This window comes from Pleurodeles waltl, chromosome 6 (assembly GCF_031143425.1).
Source record: "Pleurodeles waltl isolate 20211129_DDA chromosome 6, aPleWal1.hap1.20221129, whole genome shotgun sequence".
NCBI lineage: Eukaryota > Metazoa > Chordata > Amphibia > Caudata > Salamandridae > Pleurodeles > Pleurodeles waltl.
The window spans coordinates 1,588,175,122-1,588,197,614 of record NC_090445.1 but is presented as its reverse complement, the minus strand read 5'-3'; the positions used below and the strand labels follow the sequence as shown (position 1 = coordinate 1,588,197,614).

The following is a 22,493-nucleotide window of genomic DNA, read 5'->3' as shown; positions in this document are numbered from 1 at the left end:
AACGCAGCTACATTGAAGACTGCCAGCGCTAAATTATGGCAAGCAGCACAGCTCCTGACTGCTACCGCTAAGAATCAACTGAGCAGCTCCTGCCCACAGACTAAGGCCATGAGTGAAGTGTTATTGACATTGCCCCAGCCCCACCTACTTTTCAGAGGCGCTCAGTTGGTAGCAAATCGGAATACTTTCTAGTTCCAGGTTTCATTTCACCCCCCAACCAAAACTTGGTGTTGATTACATTGTGGAGTAGAGTGGTGTCACATATACTGTTTGTCATTAGGCGTAATCCGTACTTATGATAACGCTGCTGCAACCAAAGTATAAATATATAGTGGGCATTAAGTTTCCAAGACTGGTGTGCTGAGAGACATGTAGAATCAACTTACAACATCTCTTTTGAGTTGCAAATAATATCACCACATTTTCCAAAGAAGGTAATGTACGTAAGTGGTATTTCTGTAGTGCAAACCAAGCCAAAATGCAGCAGAGGGCTGTACAGAGTCAAAGATTGAACTTCTTTACCAAGAAGCTTCTGTGTAGTATAACAGTACAGCTAAACCACCTAGTAAAAACATCAACTTAAAGTAGTGCCTCTTTTGGAACAGTCAGAGGTAGAATGAGCTTGGCTGGGGTACAAAGGGAGCGTTCATTGGTCCACACACATTTGATGATATTCGTAGACTGGAGGTAAGTTGTGCAGGTTTGAGAGTGAAGGATAGAAGTGAAAAAACGGGGCGGAAGATGGCACACTCAGAGGCAGAGAGTTGGTGTGAAAGAGACAAGGGCGTTATGAAGAGACAAGGAGACAGTGAATGGGGTAAAAATTCCTGACCGCTCTCTGGGGGTAACCAGCATGCTGCACTGATTCACATGGGAGAATGCACAAGGGACTTTTTGTGCCACACCTTGGCCTAGACTTCGCTTTTCTAATATTGATCCTCTTCATCAATCTGGTGAAGGTAGATTAGCTGGGAATGCGAACCTGGCCATTTTTATCACCCTCTATGCTCTAATGTCAGCAGGTAATGAGTGGGCTACTACAAGTTTTGTGGACAAGCTCCATCTAGAAGCCCCACACACTCAGGCCGACAGAAGGTCATTAGAGAACCTAGAACACTGCGGTGGTGTATGAATCATGCAATAAGATCACCAACTACAAGGCTTGAAGCAGTCATCTCAGTATTACTCTTCCTTCTCATTTACTCAAAAACAGCTCACACATTCAGTTAGGTCACTGGGGACTCGTGCCAAAGGAGAAATGTTGGTGGAAATGACATTGGGTTTGGAGCTACAAATCGGCCTCCCCTACTGACACAGAGCGGTGAGCATGGGCAGATCACATAGCTTCCTGTGTGTCGTTATTCTACGTAAATGGAGCTTATTCAACACAAGTGCTTCATGACTAATCCTAAAAGAGAAGCGCTCCATGGGTCAGAAAGATCCCTGGTGAATCTCAGAAGTGAGATGGCCTAAACTGTAGCATGCAGAATAAGCAATGAGTCATTGAGTTACCCAACCATTTTCTTTTCAGTTGCATCCCACCGTGGCGTATTGACCTGGCATGCCGCATTGATGAAAGTCACCAAATTTGGGTTGCAATCGAAGCAGGGAACATGTTGCTATCAATTTATGAGGTTTTGATAGACTTAAGAACACAGTTCTAAACAGTTTGTGAGTGGTCCAACTACTGCTGAGACTTGTTCTAAGGTATGGAGATCATGGAAAAGCTCTCTATCAAGCAGTGATGCATAGCACCAGATTCCAGATCTGAAGGGCAAGCGTATAGCTACCAATAGAGCAGTAGTGGCAGTTGGCCCAGTATCCAGGTGTTTGATAGGCCTGGTGCACTCCAATTAGGTCCGTCTGTGCTACCCAACCAGGGTGCACTATGGCAGCAGTTGATAACATCTTGACTTCTCTTGACACCCACCGAATCACTACTAGAAGCTGGGAACTCCACCCTAACCAATTTCTATGATTTGAACCTTAAAACGTTTTTGATTAATTCATTAAAAAAAAATCTACATTGTAATTTTAATTTTAACAGGAAGGTTTGCGCGTTCCTTAATGTTATTTTATTTTTTAAGAAGACGCAATACGCTGGACTCTAGCACAACACCTTGTCATTTTGCTCCTAATGCATGCTCTCATTTGCCCGCACATACCAGTGCTTTAGTTCAGGTCAATATTCGAAAATACTGTTTTCTATTTGCTCTACTTTAGCTGCTCCTACGAATGAAGATAAGGATACAAGTTTAGTTTTTAGGCTTCAGTTTCAAATTCTTTCACATTTACAGGGCATTTTAACATTTTAAATTTTGTTTTTTGATGCATTTATGAATTTTTTATCTACTGATATTATTTAATATTTTAAGAGTCAAAGGCCCCCCGAGTGGGCATCCTAGACTCCCAGTGGTCTACGAGCCCCATGTTAAGAACCACTACAATAGAGTTCATGGCACCTTCCAACGCCTCTGCTGAGGGTGTAGATGTGTCATGGCTCTAATTAAGATTTTAAATTAAAGAGCAAGCACAAAGCATGCAATGGCTCGGCCCATTGCTGCTGTATGCTCAGGTATCTCTCTTCAGTAAGAAAGACATTGACACATATCTACGTGTAAGGATTGATGGTAAAGGTCGGATTTAATACAGTAGACTCACAGTGATCGAAGGAGCAGATTCCCCCGAAACAATAGCAAAGCGTTGAGGTGAAATGAATAGTAAATGGGAAACTTATGGGACTGGCAATAACAAAAACACGAAAGCCAAGGACAAGTAGACAACAAACATAACACCATGGACTCTTGCAGTACAGGTAAATGTGCCTGCACACACCCAAGAACATTCACAAACCACTTGCAACTGGTCTTGCAAAGCACAATAGATACTTGCACAGCATCCACTATCATCAAAACTAATTGCACAACATCCACATAAAGGCACAGTAGAACTTACACCACATCACATACATCTGCACATATATCTGCACATACAAACACCAGGGATATCTAGAACACCTGGATATTTTGTGCCTGGGAAACGCAAACCACAGGGACACCATGACACACAGACACTAGATCAAACCCACACATACATACTTACATACGTACATACACACATACATCTCTATACGTCAACCTGCACACTGGCGCACAAATTCCATGAACAATTGCACCACACCCTTTGTGGGAAATATTTACAAACATTCTTCTTTGACAATAAGCCCACCAGGGTACGCACCAGCGTCGGGAAACTTGGACATTAATAAGCGTACGCACTAGGGGCTTTTGCATATGTGCATCAGAAAGCACAAATGCTAGGTAGACTAACAGAAGAAGCACACAGCAAAAAACTGAAATACGTGCGCAACACGGTCATTGGCACACACGCACGCTGGGGACACTTGCACAAAATGAACATGAACAAGAAATACTTGTGTTTTGTGGCTTATGAGCCCACATGTTTGATGCTCTCCAAATGAGCTGCATACAATTCTTCTGCTTGCCTCTCTGAGTATTTGGCATGTGTATGTGGGCAAGGGGATATTGCAATATGTTGGGTAACCTGGAGTAATATTCCGTTGGTTGCCTTGAAGTCAATTAGAAACTATGTAAAAGTTAGAACTGCTAGCAGGATAAGTGTTGGGAATCTAGGCAAAGTATTCAACATCAATAAAGAATGGAAGTCACTGATAAAAGCCAGGCTGCTCTCACCACACCCCTTGCCACAAATAACAGATATAGGCCTTTTAACTTCCCTCTGGGGGAGTACCCTCATTGTTATTCCCCCACACAGTGACTCCTAACCCCTTTAGCCCCACTCCCCCAGTACTGTATGTCCTTTTCAAATGTGCCTGTCCGCAGGGCGCGACAGCCCTTACCTGCGCCATTCCTGCCATCAGGACTGGTCTGTGATAGGTACTCGCCAAATGCACGTGCTGCTCTGCAGGGCCGCATCGAGGTACCACCATGACGCAGGCCAGGAAAGAAAGAGAAGAGAAAGTTAGTGACCTACTCCCTCTTTGCTCTCCATACCTTCTTACACTTGCACACTCTCGTCCACATTCACACTCTTAAATCACCCACTCACTCCTTATCCACACTTGTGCCTCTTTAACCACACTCAAAATGACCATGTCATAAATTCGGGTTATCTGGGTCAATGGACAAGTTCATCCCATTCCAGTAATCCATATTTGACCTCATAGTCACGGGCTCCAAATCTCATTGAGTCCTCTCAGCCTGCTATTCTTCTGGGATCAATAAATTCATTACCATTAAGTTGAGTAACAATGGACATCTTTTTGGGGGGACTAAATTGTGCCTCACCGTGAATGTGTGCTTTACAGATTCACTTTTTTTTTAGGTTAGAGTGATTTAAAATCATGCAACACTACACAAAATATGCTTGCTTCAGTAGTAGCTAATATGGTTAATATTGCCTCAGTGCCAGTGCTGTATTTCTTGTAAGCAAGTCCAGCTCTTCGAGTTCAGTGCATGATTTGCATATAGTCACATAATACCTTAGTGGATGAGATGGCACTTCGATACATGACTCCAAACCAGGTATTCAATTCAATTCAACACACATACTTTAGAAGACAATAAAGCCACATGTACAAACATCAGTTCGAAAAACTGTCACAGATTTTTGGACAGATGTGCACTGAAACTAATATAGAAATCAGTCCCCGAGAAAACCACAAAAAAATCCTGCCACGTAAATACGCACAAGGCAGAATTCCTTTTTTAAACTCATTTTGAAAAGCTGCAAATACTAAGATGGAGGCCTGGGTGGGGCAGCAGACCTCCATACCTGCACTTCTGTTCGCAGAATGCCTACTGTTTTTGTTCAGCCTGTCACTAAACGAATCAAAAAATAAAATATGTATTTTTCGAACAGCATTGAGGGGGAGCAGGCAGTGTCTGTACCCCCAATTGTTATCCACAGGTTGTGAGATATCCTGCTTTCACAGGTCGGTAATCTGTCAATGTTTTGCGACCACAATTGCTCTCAGCCATGAACGGTGAACGTCGATTTACTGCTTTTATGTGTCTGACTGGTGAAACCATGTTTTCTTGCTTATACTAACCATGCCTAAAGGAAGAGTCGGTCCATGACTTTCTGAGCATCTCCTTCACATCCTGGTTCCCAAGGCGAGAAGGTGTTGATTAGCTTGCCTACATTTTAAGGTCGCCTTCTTCCTTTCTCATGATTTCAGACCAATGCACTTCTGTGCTTCCTTGGTTTTACAAAGTCATGTGCAGTGGCGGCCGGCAGCTTTAGGAGGGAGGGGGGTGGGCGGGAAGCACACACACACACACACTCATTCTTTCACACACAGACACGCACATCCATTAACAACACTCATACCATTCAAACATGCACGCACGAACCAAACATTCATTTTAAAACATCACACACACTCATTCTTTCACACGCACGCACATCCATTAACACTCATAACATTCAAACATGCACGCATGCACCAAACATTCATTTTAAAAGATACACTCATTCTTTCACACACGCACGCACGCACATCGATTAACGACACTCATAACACTCAAACATGCACACGCGCACCAAACATTCAATTTCAAACATCACACACATACACACACACACACACACTTACCTTCAGCCTCCAGGTCCCAGGAGGGTTGGGACTGCTGCCTTCCTTCATTGAAGACAGCAGTCCCAGACTAGTCACAGAGTGGGATGGGGTCAGTGAGACTGCTGACTCCACCCTACTCTGTGACGAAGTGTCACTGATTGACACTCGTCCTGGGCGCTTCAGAGCTTAAACCTGGAGCGCCCAGGGCGAGTGTCAATGGGAGACGCTTTCCTCGTCTCCCAGGGGAAGAGGGCCTCGAGGCACCTCTGCTGAGCCGAGGAGGTCACGCCTATAGGAGCTGTGACCTCCTCAGCCCAGCAAAGTTCAGCTCAGGCAGCCAGGAGCCTGTGCAAATCGCGCATGTCTGCTCCTGGCTGTCTGAGCTGAAATGAGGAGTGTCTGTCAGGCTGACCTTTGTTCAGCCTGATAGACACTCTTCATGAAGGGCTAAAGGTGGGGGGCGTGGCCCCTCCGCCCTAAAGGACGGGCCGCCACTGGTCATGTGACCGTCTTTGGAAGCCTGTTAGTGAAATGCTATACATTTGTACAGTGCCCTTTCTTACTGACCTCGCTCCAATATGGTTCGCACAGAGACTCCTTCCTGGGCTGAACCAAAGATAAAAAATTTTTTTGGGGGTTAATAAACCCTTTCTCACTTCTATTAGTGTGCTTGGATCTCTTTGCTACTGTACATTACAGGAGGAGGAAGATGCTGCTTTCATGTCCTCTAATTCACAGTGAGTTGCGAAGTGTACTTTGAGAGCTAGAGAGTAATGTCCAACTGCTAAAGTACTTTTTGTACATTTACACTTAATGTCTGCAGTCGCAAAGCCTGTGTTTTTGGAAATTGTAGGCTCTACAACCACAAAGACGTCTAGTATACTTTCCCCTACATGTGACATTGGAGAGAATATACTGCAAGTGTTTTGGTGAATCTTGTTTATCTTCAGCTGTGCTGGTTGATTATGAAGGATACTCTTTACCTAATTGTGTGTCAGAAAAAACAAGCATTTGCAATGCAACGGTCTCGCATTTCCCCAAGTTAGAGCTATTAGCAGTTGTAAACTCCCAACTGGACTTTTCTTGCCTCATTAAATGGAAAAAAACTAGCGTGATCGCGCTGCTAAACAAGCGAGATCGCGCTGCGAAAAAAGAGAAAAAGTAGTCCACAAACAGGATGGAAAACAGCGAGCCTCATATGTTTTCAGTACTTGGTCGCTGTGCTCGAGTAGGGCTAACCACCGGAAAAGACATGACGTATGCATGCCTTCCACTACTGTTAACAAGCAGATTTTAAAAGGCAAGCCCACGAACCAATGCAAGACACTGAAGTGACATGGGCGGGGCTCCAAGCCCTTTTCTAACTACTACAGCGTCTCACAAGTGATACGCAGGCTCGACCCTAAAAATGGCTGTGACCGTGAAATGCTTCTAATCAGGTTTAAAATCACTGAAAGTATCAAAATGTTTGGAATACAAAATAATACGTTTTACCCAGAATGAGAAATTCAGAACTAAAAATTAATCAATTCTTTGAGGCTGCATTAACTTCAAATTTGGCAACGCACTTGGACAAGACTACAAGTAATGGGGCCTGATTTCCCACACCGAATGCACATATTTCACACAGAATCCTTGCAGAGAACACAGAACAGGGACAGGAAAGAACTAGTTGGAAAGCAGTTTGCAGGTACACTTTGGGACTGAAAATATGCTGTCAGCATACTGCAGTGAACCCCTGGACTAGAACCAACAAGTGCTCTGCAGCACTCTATGTGCCAGCCCATAAGATTACAAAACAAATTCATTGAGGAGGCCACATCATGTACTTTTAGGAATGACACCCCACACCGCTCACCAACATACTCTTTCAGTGTATCACACTTATCCTGCAACTCTCCCAGCTAGCATTTGGGGAACACACTTACAAGTCAATTAGAGGAATTTTGTCTAATTTACATTGTTGTCAACTTTTTTTTTTATTTAGGACTCTGGATTTTTCAAGTTCTGTGACCTTGGTCTTCTAAACAGACACCAGTTCAACTGCTCCGTACAGATGGTATGCTTTTGTCCCCAAAGCGCCTCTTCCCCTACTGCGGGCCTAGTGTGCCACTGAGGCGGGTTAAAATATGAATAACAGATGCCCTGAGTCAGCAGTATTTAGCTACTGAGAGGTCAACTATCGGTTCTGGGGAACAGAATATCTCATCCCTCAGATTTTTCCTTTTCCTAGGCCACTAGTGCTGTCCTGGTATCTGGAAGTTCTTTCTACAGACCCATATCTGTTTAAGATTAAATCCTTAGTTCACAATTAACTTGAATCTCAGGACTGATAAATGTAATCAGCATTAAAATTATATCCCAAATGTAATATGCCCTGATAAAATAATCAGATTTGAGTTCCATACTCCAGTTTTTGAAGCTTGAAACAAGAGATTTTCCACAACATTAGCCTAATGAGATAAACGCTTTAGGGGAAGCTTTTTTCACACCTACCTCGCACATCAGCCACAGAGTCTGTTTCGCTCTGCCCCTTTTGATTGTATTCCAGGGGAGATATTGGCTGCCCATCCTCAAAGGAAACACTGACTGTATCCAGGAACAGCAGTTCTGATGATGGTGGGTATGCTGTTCCAGATCCTGGGTGTGTGGCTGGAAAAAGACTTCCTTCTCTTTTTTGTTTTCTATTTTTAATTTACTTTAGAGTGGCAGATTCTAGCCTGCAACCATCATACTGCTTCATTGAGATTCCTTACACTTTTGAAGGAGGCCAGACTGGTGAAAATTCATCACCCGGTACCAACTAAAGACCAAGCCCAGATCTGATCCTAGATCTGATCTTCAGCATAGCTACCACAAGCTCAAAACCAGCAGCAGCTCGCCGGGATTACAGGGGGCAGGGCGGGGTTGCGCGCGCGGGGAGGGCGGGTAGAGAAATTTTAATTTAAAAAAATAATAATAAAAACTTACCTCCGCGCAGCTTCTCGCTGCTCCGCTCCTCTTCCATCCTGCAGGCGGGCACAGGCTCCCAGCCTGCCCTGTGCCAATCCTGGCTGGGCGCTCTCGGGCAGACTGGGAGCCTGTGTAGGCTCTCTCCAGCCCGTCAACACAGTTGCCTTACTGGAGACAACCTTCTGCACATGTGTTTTGGCTGGCCTGAGACGGCCGGCCAAACATACATGCGCAGTGAGGGGAGTGCACACTGCAATCCCCTCGCTGCTCGTCACTCCATGGTCCCGCCCTTTCCTTGTGAAAGGTTTGCAGCTTCTGCTGCTGGTAGGGGGCGACGCTCCTCCGCCCAAATGGAGGAGCCGCCACTGCTCAAAGCCAGGGCGTTGCATACCGAGGCAGTCTAAAAAAGATTCTACATCTGAACAGTCTTCCCTTTCCTCACCTACGTGCCAACTAGCTTCAACATTGCCAGAGGACAATTCTAGATTTGGAAAGAGGGCTCACTGCCTCATTTAAGCCCTTTGTTAAATGAGGGAAAACAGACAGTAACCTAATCTATACTTTAATCCCCGTAACATTAAGACTGAGGATGGACTACTAGTAGAACAGTGACCAAAATAAATCACAATTGAAACAATGCACTATAGAGTGACAACTGGAAAAACATACAGAGAATAAGGACTGCAAGTATAAAAATGGAAACAGGAGTACTATAGGTACAACACTGCACTGTGGAAGTCACGCAAATCAATGCATCTTGGAGGACTATGGGTAAAACAATGTACTGAGGAAGGACTACCAGTAACACAATGTACCGAGGGAGGACCGCAAGTAAAATAATGCACAGAAGAAGGACTACAGGTAAAATAATGCACCGAGGAAGGTCTACAAGTACAATAGTGGACCAAGCAAACACTGGAATAAGAAATGCATCATTAAGAGACGAGAAGTAAAACAATATACGGAGGAAGGAATGCAAGTATAAGAAGGTACTAAGAAGGGAAAAAATACATTTTGGAGGAAGAGCTAAAAGTAAAACAATGCATTAGGGCAGAAGTACGTGATAAATATGGTAGGACAGCAAGCAAAGTCATGCACTGGTGTGAAACTACTTGCAAACTGAAACGAAAAGAGTTTAAACTTCTACTCTGTAAAGCCAATGATTGATCCGTCTACTGGGTAACTTGCTGACATGGGTTCCCAGGGGTATGGCTAAAATATGACTTATATACTTGTTCAAAAACGTGCGATCCCACGACTCACTTGCCCTCCCTGCAACTCAACGTTACATATATGCACTGTAATAAGGGAAGGAGTGTGTGAATGACATTTGCAGCACATCCCTGATTTTGTGATCCAGTCTGAACTACACACCAGTGTGCTTCACGTCCAGCTCCTTATGACGGAGATGCTTTAATAACAATGTTCTCTGCAATGGACCCCACTCCTTGATGGTGAGTCTGTACTAAATTTAAAAAAACACACACAAAAACAAGAAAGATTGCCGTCTAGGTCCATGTTTTTCGGAACGTAGATTAGAATTATTCACTTCAGTTCTCTTACTGTTCATGTACGTTGTTGTTGAATAAATTATTTTATCTTCTGTTCCTTAAGAAGGGGTTAGGTCGGTGGCAACAGTCACACTGGGGTGTAGACCCTCTGTGTGTGGTGGAACACGGTGAGAATGGAAATACTTCTCGCGACTCGTCTCCTTTGGTGCTAACAGTGGGTCGGTGTTGGCAGCGGAGGACAGTCTGGTGGTCTTAGCTTTTTATTTCGTGTGGCCTCAATGCATCGGAACAAAACGCAGTTGCTTTATCTCCCCCTGAGACTTCCAAAAGGAGCCTCTCCGTTTCTGAGACAGAACCGCGATCCCCTCACTGCGCACGAGGTCACGCACGCAACACGCTGGGCGCGCGGCGGAGGGGATTAGCGGGCCGGTTGAGGATCTGTGCATTTTTCAGGCCTGCGTTACACCGCGGTGTCTGGGCGCCTGGGGACCTTCCCCATTCCAGCGGCTGAGCTATCTGGGCTGCAGTCACTGAGCAATGCGTGCAATCTCTCTGGAGCCCGGGCTCAGCTGGCAGGGCTGGCAGCGCGGCCGAAGAGCGCGCTGACAGCCTGGAGCAGAGTGGAGAGTTTTAACAGCATAATCTGACGAGCAAACGGTGACTGCAGTGGAAGAGAATGTGTCAGATAACTGGGGTGGACAGACAAAGCCATCCAGCTTTTGGCATGACGGTTCAGCCCTGCTCGGGTGCGTGGCTTCAGGGGGGGAGTTTGATCCACCCCCACCTAAAAAAATGTATTTTCTTACACATAGTTCGGTACAAGTGGTTCCAGTATGGTAAAGTGAGGTGTCTGTTGGATTTCTTTTGAAATTCTTACATGCACACAAAAACAATCACACAAACACCTTTACTCTGTTTTGAAAGCCCTCCAAAATGTGATTATTTTACAAATTATTGTTTTCTTTCACGTAGTGTTCCTATCAATCCGCACTCCTCTCCCTTCCCACTGCCCCTTAGGCCCCTCTAATGCGCCCTGCTTGTTGTATAATGTTTTTTATCGTTATATGCAGGTGTGATTGTTGGAAAATCTGAAGCTCACACTTTCTAAGGCTAGAACAAGCAGGGGCGTCTCCTCTGCTAAGGCGGAGAAGGGTCACCCCACTGGATTGTGGGGAAAGAAAAAAATAAAATGATAATAACACTAAATTATTATCATTTTATTTTTCCTGGGAGAAGGGGCGGGGCTGGGCTGGAGGGAGGGGTCCGGAGGAGGGCTGGATGAGGGGTGTTGCATCACAAAGGTCGCATGTCTGTTTGGCCGGCCGTGTTGGGTCGGCCAAGCAGACATGCGTACTTTGCATGTCCTCTACCTGGCTGTATTGCACAGCCGAGTGGAGAACATGCACAGGCTCCCACTCCCAGTCTGAGCAGCGTCGTGATTCGCTGGGAGCCTGTGTGTGCCCAGGAAGAGGACAAAGACGGAGGGGAGACGAACGCGTCTTCCCCCAAAAGTACGCTTTTTTTTTTCTTCCCCTCTTCCCTTCCGTCCTGCCAACCCCTTTGAGTGACAGCCACCACTGAGAATACTGAGGGAATCTTTTAAAGAAAAAAAAAAACAGTTGCTTCAGTATTTTCCAGAACGCAATGAGAAAAATGATGGTTTGAAAACTGAGTGGGAGAGCATTCCACAGTTGAGGGGTCAAGAGCGAGAAAGCTCTCCCACTAAGGGAAGATTTAAGGAACCAGGCTACTCTCAAGAGATGTGAGTGAGGTAAGTGAAAAGAGCACTATGGAACCCTGATACATTTTTGCAGCAAGAAAGGAAGTTGCTGTTATAAAAATACTTTTAGACACTATACACAAAAATGGATCCTGGCACGTATAGTAACATCCATCTATGACTTCATGACATCGCAGACCAGGGAAGCAATGGAAGAGTTGGTGGTGCTCAGAGAGAAGCAGCTGCTAACCATAGTTACATTTTTTCAATGTCCATGGGAGTTTCTCTCCTATACTAAGTATGGATTGAAGAACAAGTGCCGGATGCAAGTAGAGTTGATCATGCCCTACATCCTCTACCAACAGACTCTTCAGCAACACCTTCTTAGGAGACAAAGACCTCCACATGCCTGTTAACTCATAAGACTAATGAATCACATCAGCAAGCAATGCAGAGCAGGAAACAGCAAAGGTTTATTTTTAATCCAATGGCACTCTGGGTCTTTTGTGAAGAGTAGTGTTACACAAAGACAACCAAAAATGTGTTTTATTTAATCTCGTTACTGTTGCTTCAAGAGTGCTCAGGTTTCATGCTAAAAAGTATAAATATGAGTCCTGAGAACTGTTTGAGGCTGCAGTCATCTGAAAAATGCCAATACTATCACTATTAAGGTGTTTGGGTTGTATAATGACATTATCCCACCATTTAGTCAACAGCAGCAGATTCAAATGTCACACCATAAATCTTTTTACCAGTGATATGAATAGATTAAGCCCTCCATCAAGATTGGCTACTAACCAATAAGCAGGATAGGTGCCCTAAAATTCAAAATTAATTCACTTATTTGCCCATACTGTACATCATGCAATTTCCTGAAAAGTTAATTTGGAGTAAATAGGGTCTGACTTCCTCATCTGCCTAAACTTAGTGGTCTTGCTTCCTACATTCAGGTGATCATCAATGCCCCTATGGTGCACGTGAGAACTCTTTGCTTCCTCACCCTTACCAAAACATCACTTAAAAACGCCAAGTGAAAGCTAGCAGACCTCGTGAATTACAGGCCCATCTGCAATTCATAATTTGTTGCCAAATGAACAGAGCATCTTCCAGTCCGACAACTGCACGTACACAGAGAACCGTGCTGAATTGGGCCGGACCTTTTCAAGGACACAAAATCAACTCTGGTATCTGTCTAGGAGGAGCTGTTACATCCATAGGTACACAGCAAGCACTAGCCCCGATCCTTACAGACTTGATAGCTGCATGCAACACTATTAACCACAATATTCTGCTTAGTAATTCATTCAGTAACATACCCATTTTCAATCTCCACTCAAAGCTGTTAAAATACTCATCAACTCTAGATCCAAGCAGGCCAGATTGTTGTTATGGTTTTTAGTGGGCTTGTGTCCCACTTGACAAGGCCTTAACTTCACCACTACAAATATATACAATCTCTCAAGGCGTATTTCCAACTTAATATAAAACCATCAAGTTTAGCTGGTTCTCCACCAAAATGAGAACTGATTACAAGCTACTGACACATATGAAGCCATTAATGGCACTGTCCCCTTGTAAGAGAGACTACATCTTTACACGACACACACCAATCAAGGATCAAGTTCCACTAGCTTTAAACACCTAATCACATTGAAGCCACTCTGCACACGTCTGCATTTCAGTCTTTTAACTGTACACTGGACCTCTATACCACCAATTATTCCTGGCATTACGTTTTTCATTGTATTGGTGATGTTCGGGTGGTATGTAGCTTACTGAAGTGCTCAATGAAATGTAAGTACTTGTTTTTCATGAACCCAAATGGTTTTTTTACCCGAGGCAACTATAGGTGAAAATCCTACTGAGGACACAGCTTTAAGCCTTTTTAAACAAGTGGGAAAGTGTCTTTGAAATGATGAATGACAAATGCTGTCCTGAAAGTATTCAGTTAAAAAATAAAAGGTTGTCATCCATTAAATTAATTTTTGCAAGTAGTTTTTCAGACTGATAATATTTAAAGGACTGGATACCCTGAGGTATGTCATCCACTTATTAGCGTATTGCTATTTTTTCCTTTTATTATTTCAATCAGTGACTCCAAGTACAAGTTAAAGATGTGTAGAGACAGTGAGAATCCTTGTGGTACACCACAATTTAAAGTGTATGTTGGTGATTTGAAGGATCTGAGCACTACAAATTGAATTCTGGATGTCAGGAATCTCTTGAACTAATTTAAGATCGATCTTTCAGTGCCGATTCTGACTGACAGAATTCCAGCAAGGATCTATAGTAAATGGTTGTGAATATGTTTAGAATGTTTCCATTCTATCTTCAATGTATTGTTTATATTCATATTTACGTGTTTTTAGAGTGAACCATGTAAGCCCATCAAAGCGGATGACACCTGCAGTTGAATGTAACAATTACTTTACTCTTAACTGCCTCATTACAAACATTTTGAATACTCACCATCCAGTTTATAGGCTGACAAATCTTGACGCAGACCCAAGTAATGTAGAAACAGCTTAGAAATTTGGAGAGATCTTAAACTCTTGCCGGCACTTTAAAAGAACTTAATACCATAGAAAAGTAAAAAAAAAAAAAGGTCTAGCTGAGATTACTGAAGAATGTTAACCCCCTATCTTAAGGCCTGTTGCAGTTAATTTTCTGTATAGATTAATGCCAATAATTCACCCCATCCTCTTACTTTTAAAAGCAGGGAAGGGATTGGTATACTCACAAAGATTCACACTTAATAATGAAGGAGGGGGCAGCATATTTACAAAGCAGGATCAACAGATACATCAGTGGGAGGTTATTTAGGCCCTCCCCTCACACAACCTATCAATTAAATGAAATGCATCTCTCTGGAAAGCTCTGTGGTCTCAAACATTATCCCTCACTCTGACGTAAAACACCAGACCTTAAGCAGAGCTTCAAAACTCACGACTCTAACCAGGGTGGGGTTGGAAGGTGGGGAGACTTGAGCCACGCCGGGTCATGGAAGTCTAGGGAATGGTCATCTTATGTAGGGCCTTCACCATATTGTTATCGATGTGATGGTGGCATAGCACAAAACTCACATGAGTATTCAAAGGAAATATGAGAATTTTAAAAAGGACTGGCTTTTTCAAAGCACAAGCAATCTCGGCAAGAGGAGTCGTAGAAAATATATTTGAAGTTAGGAGGGTAAAGATGTAATTCATAGAAAAAGTAGCACAGAATTACTAGGGGGCAAAAACGTCACTGCACACACTAGTGCTACGAGGAAAACAAAGTGGGATGTTACCTTAAGGGAGAAGGAGGGAAAGGTCTGCGGCTTTGAAACACAAAAGATAAATGCCTAAACTTACTGCGCTTTGCACCATAGGAAAGTGAAGCAAAGTCACGTAAAGCAGCACAAAGCAACACACTGGTATTTACCTTCCAGTGCAAATGGTGCTTTGCACTGGAAAGGCGTCCCTTGTACATTGCATCAAGCACTTTGTGCTGCTTTGCTCTGCTTGGCACCAAGGGAGCGTCATTGGGACGTTACAGTGTAAACACCCACATGTTGTGACTCAAAGCCTGATCTAAGACAGCCAGACTGGGACCTGCATAGAAAACTAAGGCCACCTTAAAGCAAGCGCTAACATTTCTTAAAAAGACCCATGCATTGCATGTGTGCTGATCTGCACAGCACACTTCTTTTGCGGATCTTTCTGTGTTTCTTTGTTTTAGGAACCTGTAGTAGAAGGTTATGCTTCCAGAACAAACTTTATGCCTGCACAGCAGATTTGGCTGGTGAACTTCGTTGAAAATTAGTAAATCTGTCCTGAAAAGTCGAGGAATTGGAGTTACCTAATTTTCACCTTCAAAAAGCATAGATGTGCCCTTTGTTCGGGGTGAATATCTGACATGATTGGACAATGAGAGCTATAATTCCATTTATGAAAGAATATCCTTCTGTGTTCCTCTTTGAGTGTTGGCCTGTAACACAGAATGTCATGTCCTGTCTCCCCGAGTCCGTGTCTGTTTTCCTGTTCAGACAGTGTTACATCTTCTCCGTTGTTGTCCCTGCTCGTGTGTTGTCCTGCAAGGAGACGGTGGTATGCCACGTCCTGTAAGGAGGGACAGTATATCCTGCCCTCCTCTGCCCCTGTTCGTGTGCTGCCCTCTAAGGACGGGGTGTATCACATCCCGGGCTCCTGTGCAATGTGCAGAGTAAGAGAATGTGGAGGCGGAAGTTATTGAGGGGTAGAGGTGGGAATGCACGTGTTCTTCGCGGGGCGTTTCCCTACCGTAATAGACCCTGAGGTAACAAAGAACGGTCTACCCTTGAACAGCAGCATCCTGGATTCCGCGTGAGCAGACGGACATTCTGTCAGTGTGACAAAGGGTCGGGCGCAAGTACTTAGACTTATGACTGAGCAGGCTCTGAGCTTGATGGCACACCGCCAGCGAGTCTACGGGAACTAAGGGACCTGATGGCTGCCACCGCCGGCCTTAAGTCCTCCTGATGAAAGGTGTGGTTTCCGTTGCCTGCAAGTCTTCTCCACAAAAGTAGGAGCAGAGAAAACGCCGACAACAGTAGGCCACAATGCACGACTTTAGTGGTGGAGAAACTAAAGGAAAACAAATCCGTGGAACATATCAGCATCAATGTACCAAACTGAGTTGACAATGTGACTGTATATGTGTGTGGTGCATTCTCTCAATAGGTGCGGTGTGACGTATTATCCTTGGCTCTGCAGGTGAGAAGGGCTGGTGAAGTGCTAACAGGTGCCTAGACCCTTCTGCCACCAAAGCCAGGACACCTCCACCATGCTGGTATGTCAAACCAATTGTGATTCTACAGAATGCTTATCTTTCAGGTCCACACTCCAAAATCCACCAGTTGATGTGCCACAAATGTATCCAGCCATCAGGTAACATGTCCCAGACTATTCCTCAGTCAGTTTACCTGCATAGGATGCCTGGCTGTTAACTAAATAAAATGTTTATCCATGCACAGAACCTGTCTTTCAGATAGTGTGCAAAGAATGTTTATCCATCAGTAGGTTTGCATCGAATGGATGTCCATCAGTTAATATGAGCAGAATAAATATCCATCAGTTTGTTTGCACAACATGCCTGTCAATCAGTTAATGTGCCCAGTAAGTGTATCACATTAGTTGCTTCGCGCAGAATACATGTTCATCAGCTACCGTGCTACAGAATGCTTATCCATCCGCAGCCATGCAGAGTACCTGTCCATGGTCTGCTCAGAATGATTATTCATCAGTTTACATGTAGCGCAATGCTTGTCCGTGAAGTTAGGACCCACTTAACACATCTAGATCCCAGCACACCTCGACTCTCATCAGCATTTCCGACAGGAGGTCTTTTCATGGCTATAGCTGTCTGCAGGTGATCACTGACTTCCGTATCTTTGTCCACTTTATAGTTCTGTTCAGAAAGTACCTTTAGGGTATTACTGTCCTCTACTGGTACCCAGCTCATTACCACGTCACCGTAACCTGCTTCCCTCGCACTGACCAGATGCTGAAGCCTGGATTTAGTTTTTACGAGGTGAAATGCTGCCAGGGTTCTTTCTGCACGCAGCCTATTCCTAGTCTGACAAAAACATTTTCAATGGCTCTGCCGCCAGTGACAATAAGAGCACTCATGTCGCGATAATGCCACTTCCAGAAAATGAAAAGATCGGCCTTCCACAAAATCCGTGCTTACTCTCCATCTACATCTTACACGGCCCATCACACGGCAACGCGGCGGAGGGAGGCTAGGGTGGAGGGATGTCTGCGCGATTAAGATTGTCGAGCTTTTTGGCAACTCTTGAATCCCACCGTATGCATTTCTCCTTTTCTTTGAACTACCAAACCATGGCCCATATTTATACTTTTTTTGCGCCCCATTTGCGCCTCTTTTTGACGCAAAAGCGGCGCAAGCGTACAAAATATTGGCCAATATTTATACTTTTTTAGCGCAGCATTTGCGTCGTTTTTGACGCAAAAGTGTCGCAAACTTACAAAAAACAATAATATTTTGACAGTTTGCGCCGCTTATGCGTCAGAAAATGACGCAAATGTGGCACTAAAAAGCATAAATATGGGCCATTGTATTTTGTACATTTGCGCTGCTTTTTGCGTAAAAAAGCGGCACAAATGCAGCGCTAAACAAGTATTAATATGGGCCTAGGTGTCCTGCGGCTATGCAACACTGGTATGGCTCACTTCACGTTCATCCGTGGGAGTCTTTTAGTTTCAACACAGTTTATTTTAAAACTATACTTGTATTCTTCCTTTGGCTTTTTGGGTATGAATATTAGTGTTTCTACCATAATTTATGATGTAAGTACTTGGGCACCCTCGGGGCAGGCTGCAGACAGCTGTTTTAAATAAATAAACATATACAGACATAACTGATTTTCTACCGTTGTGTCTCAAATATGGAATTAATGACAGGAATAAAGGTCACCTGTGTATTTTAATTTTCCTCTTCAGCCACAGTGTCACCTCAATTTAACAATAACGTTAGCATGGTAAAATATGTAAACAATTATCTAAATATATATCTTTGAATACAGAGTACCTAAGCCCAGTCCCCAGACTAATTAATATGTACTAATCTTGAAAAATACTCAACGTGCTTTCATCATAAACATACAATCTATAAACAAAAAGAACACATTTTTTACACAAATGAGTAATTATGTATTCATTTAAAAATGTCCTTAATGGCCAGTAGACAATTAGGCCAGCACATAATTATGCAACGTGTATACTTGCACTGATACATTCTTGTTCAGATGTAAGTATATTGTGATTTTTTTTAAAAAAGTTATATCACATTAAAAATGTATTTATTTGTAATAGTTAAGAGCTGGTCCTATTGCCTACCTCGTTTAACTGTAAAACAAACTACCAGTTTATGTAGAGACATTTACAATGAACATCTTAAAATACATTTGTACTGTTTCATAACTGAAGCATCATTGGCTTTGATATGGTAACTACGAGTCTCAAGGATCCTACATTCTGCGCCATCTTTCTAAATATATTAAACACTTTAAAATCACATGACAGATCTAGACACACAGAGAAATTGCTGTCGGTGCTACATCTAAATGTAATGAATCGAATATTTGTGAAATCATTTTGGTGACTGAAAGTGGACATTCTGCTCTAAGTAAAATGCTGTACCGACTCTCGTCTTTAAAACGCACCTTTACTTGTTCTTCCTTCTCTGAATTAAAGTACTCTAATATCCTGTTCCACACACAGATTTGGGACATCGGGTCCAACACGTGACTTGTGGCAGTTCTCAGAGGTCACCAGGGATGGGGAAGAGTCAGTCATATGTGAGGGTGCACAGCTCTGCCTTTGTCCCCGCCCTACTGGCCTGTCTCCATCCTTGGCCTACAGGGAATACTCCTGAAAGGCACACAGGCTCTGCTCGATTAATTAATATGAGACACATTGCAGGTACTTCAATTCTCTTGCAATGTGTGTCACTCAAAGAAAAAGAAGAACAACACGTAGGTGTGGCCTCTTCTTCATATTAAAAGCAAGACTACATTTGACTCAAACCCTTATTTAAAAGAGCAGTAGAACTGAACCTCTTAGAAGCACAACCCACATTTGTGCATTGTGTAATTCCACTGTCTAACTAAAGGGCTCACTTTGCCCAGTTACTTCCAGCACTTGGAGAAGCCATCTGTGAAAGGGCCCAGTACATAAGGGGACGTGATTGATTCCACCAAGCTACAGAGGCCTGCTGGTGATTTCACACATCACTACGGGTTTTGATAAACTTTAGGCCTTTTAAATCATGATACATTGTTGAGAAGCCCCGGAGTACAGAGCATCACAACATATGTGAACGGTGGTGTGGATCGTTGGTTACAAGGATAAGTAGGTTTTCCCTACCTCAAGACGGCAAAGCATATTCTACACTTATATGTGTGTGTTTCAATGATCCTCTAGTGAAAATGAGGGTGAGCGACATTAAGTCCACACATCCCTGTACTCGCTCTTTTAGGTGTCAAGAACTATCATATGCACTAGAAGCATCCGACTTTGTGAATTTTCTGGTGGGTATTCAGTGACAATTTCCAAGAATTTGCATTTCAACTCATTGGCGGACACCTAATCAACTTTTACAAGCACAACCCCTCTTACAACTCGTTATTTTTGTCAAATGGAGTTACTTGGTTTGAGCTGGTATAGCTAGTAGAAATTCACTTGTTTTTTTCTCTGGAAGTGTAGGGTAGTTTGGGAAGGAAGAGACTGTTGTCCTTGCTGTGGATGCCTGATCATAGACACTTGTAGAAGAAGGTTCCCTGCAAAGCAGGGTCAATGAGCAGGAAGAGACTTCTTGGATTTAGAACCCAAAGACCTTCGGGAACAGTTGTAAATTACCCAGTGAACTACACAATGCGTCTCAACCCGACCCTTTGGGCAGTTGATAGCAATGGACAGCAAAGGCGGAAGATGCAGATGGGACTCTCTGAAGCGTAAGCATAGGCGGGAGCAGAGAATACAAAGATGCACTGGTATAATCAAGGCTAGACATCACTATAATGAGGACCAATGCCACCAACAGCGAAACATCTAGGTATTCAAAGATGTGCCACAAGGTTTTCAATCAAAACCAACAATTCTGCAGTGTGTGGGATAAAGGATATGTTTGGTGTTTTTTTCATTTTCTTTTACGTTTACAGCCAGTAAAAGTGTCCCACCGAATCATGCTGTCTTGTCTTTTAGGGCTTTGCTTCAATGGGGCTCTATCTGATGTAGCTATCCATTATCCAATGATCGGTTTCCCGTAGGGACTTAGCACAGTTGGACACAGAGATGCTGTGTAGCTCCCGAAGTCTTAGGAGGGCCAAATCTCAGCTTTGAGTGTGCACGACTTTCACTTGTGGCTAAGTTTAAATATTGAAGTAGGATAAACGCAACACTGGCACCTGGTCGGTAAGGACGCAGGTCAGACGCTGAGATTGGAAGGAGAAGGGTGCAATCGTCAGTTGCATGTTTTAAAGGGGTTATCCTGTGAATGATGTCACAATAGATTTCACATCCTAAGTCCACATCCTCGTACAAAGGAATATTATAGAATGCCTATTGTTGGTGAATACTAGCGATGCAGTTGTGGGTGATGACAACTGTGTGTTTTTTCTCTACACTGGTTGACCCATTTAGGAAAGGACTGGCAACATGTGACTGGGCATCCGTGAGGATGTTGGTGTCATTGACAGTGTCCAAGGGACTAAATCATTCTAATAACAAAAGCCTCTTGACAGTGCCTTTATCGCATCTAAGCCATAATTAATTGCGGGCTCAGGAATCAAGCAAGGTGTAGAATTAAATTGACTGTCCACAAATTGGAACAAATCAATGGGTGCAAATTACGGTTTCTTTAACAATGGCATTAAAATGCAAATCAGAACAGTATAGGTATCAATGAGTGCTTAGGGGGTGCAACCAAAACAAGTCACTGAATGGTAGCACAGAATTATTTACATGTTTTAGGTGGACAACAATCAAGAGGATAACATGCACAGTTACTGTTACCCACCAATCATGGACAGAATCTGTACCCACGTTCTATCCATCACACCGCAGAATTCCAAATTCGGAAGGCCTTAGAGCACTGCTAGCTGGGAAAGCTCATAGACACATAACAGAGAATGGGTGTTTCACATATCTGGAGAAACGCATCACAGATTAATATAAAAATACACAGGAATTAAACATAACATATTAATAACATAACTGACATTAGAATGCTAATGTTTATTTTGTTACATTGGTGATAAGCACCTGCACTCATTTTTAGGGACCAACATCTATTTTTCATCATGAGATTTTGGCCCAGAGGGACAGAGAGAAAGGGAGAAGGGGGAGGAAGATGGAGGAAAAGAGGCATAAGAAACCAGTGACAAAGGGAGAAAAGCAAGGATGAAAAAGAGCCTGCAAGACAGAAGTTAAAAGACATGACATGTAGGCTGGTGAAACAAAGAGGCATGAGGTAGAAATAAGAGTAGGCAGCTTTTTGCCCCTATGTAATACATGGAACAGAGTACTCCATCACATGATGTAGTAGTTGAAGTTTGCTTAAGAATAAGATTACCATACAGAGGAACAAGACCTCAGAGATCTGCTCCACCTTTAAAACATAATATCAGAAGTCTGAATGGGAAATACTGAGCTGGTAGGAAGCATAACTACTAAGGAGTCAGATCATTGTCAGGTCGAGCGCGCAAGCGCTTTGACCTGTTGTGAATATTGTGGGCTTTTAACCACACCCACCGCATGCCCATCACTTTCACTTGTTCGTGGGCTTGCCTTTCAAAAATCCTTTGTTTTCATTGGTAAATGCTTTATGATTGTCCCTCCTTGGGGTGGTTTTGTTACCACCTTACAGACTGCCCCTGTTACATAGATAATTGCACGATTGCCGATACATTTGACTGCAAGCAAATTTCTTTTTCCTTTTGTGTCTCTCCTTTGCGCTCATGGTGGCCTTGGTGTTTTTAATTTGCTCGATTATATCAACTGTTTTACTTTTCATTTTCAATGTATGTAGCAAGAAAAGTCCAGTTAGGAATTTACAACACTAATAGCTTTAACTCAAACAAATGTGAGACCCATTGCAAATGCTTGTTGAAGTTACAGATAGCGCAACAACAAAGAAGAAAGCTAGGAGAGAG

The 22,493-nt window shown here is 43.3% G+C and overlaps 1 protein-coding gene across 5 annotated transcripts in view; it reads right to left on the bottom strand.

Moving 5' to 3' along the window:
* The window catches only part of NSMF (NMDA receptor synaptonuclear signaling and neuronal migration factor), a 183,638-nt gene that overhangs the window by 124,414 nt on the left and 36,731 nt on the right, over positions 1-22,493 (bottom strand). For 3 of the 5 annotated variants that reach the window (XM_069241389.1, XM_069241392.1, XM_069241388.1), the window contains one exon: positions 3,881-3,942. In XM_069241389.1, coding sequence (XP_069097490.1) covers positions 3,881-3,942 — 62 coding nt within the window. Of the gene's footprint in view, positions 1-3,880; positions 3,943-21,358; positions 21,484-22,493 lie in introns of those variants that run through there. The other 2 variants (XM_069241391.1, XM_069241390.1) reach the window with 2 other exon arrangements.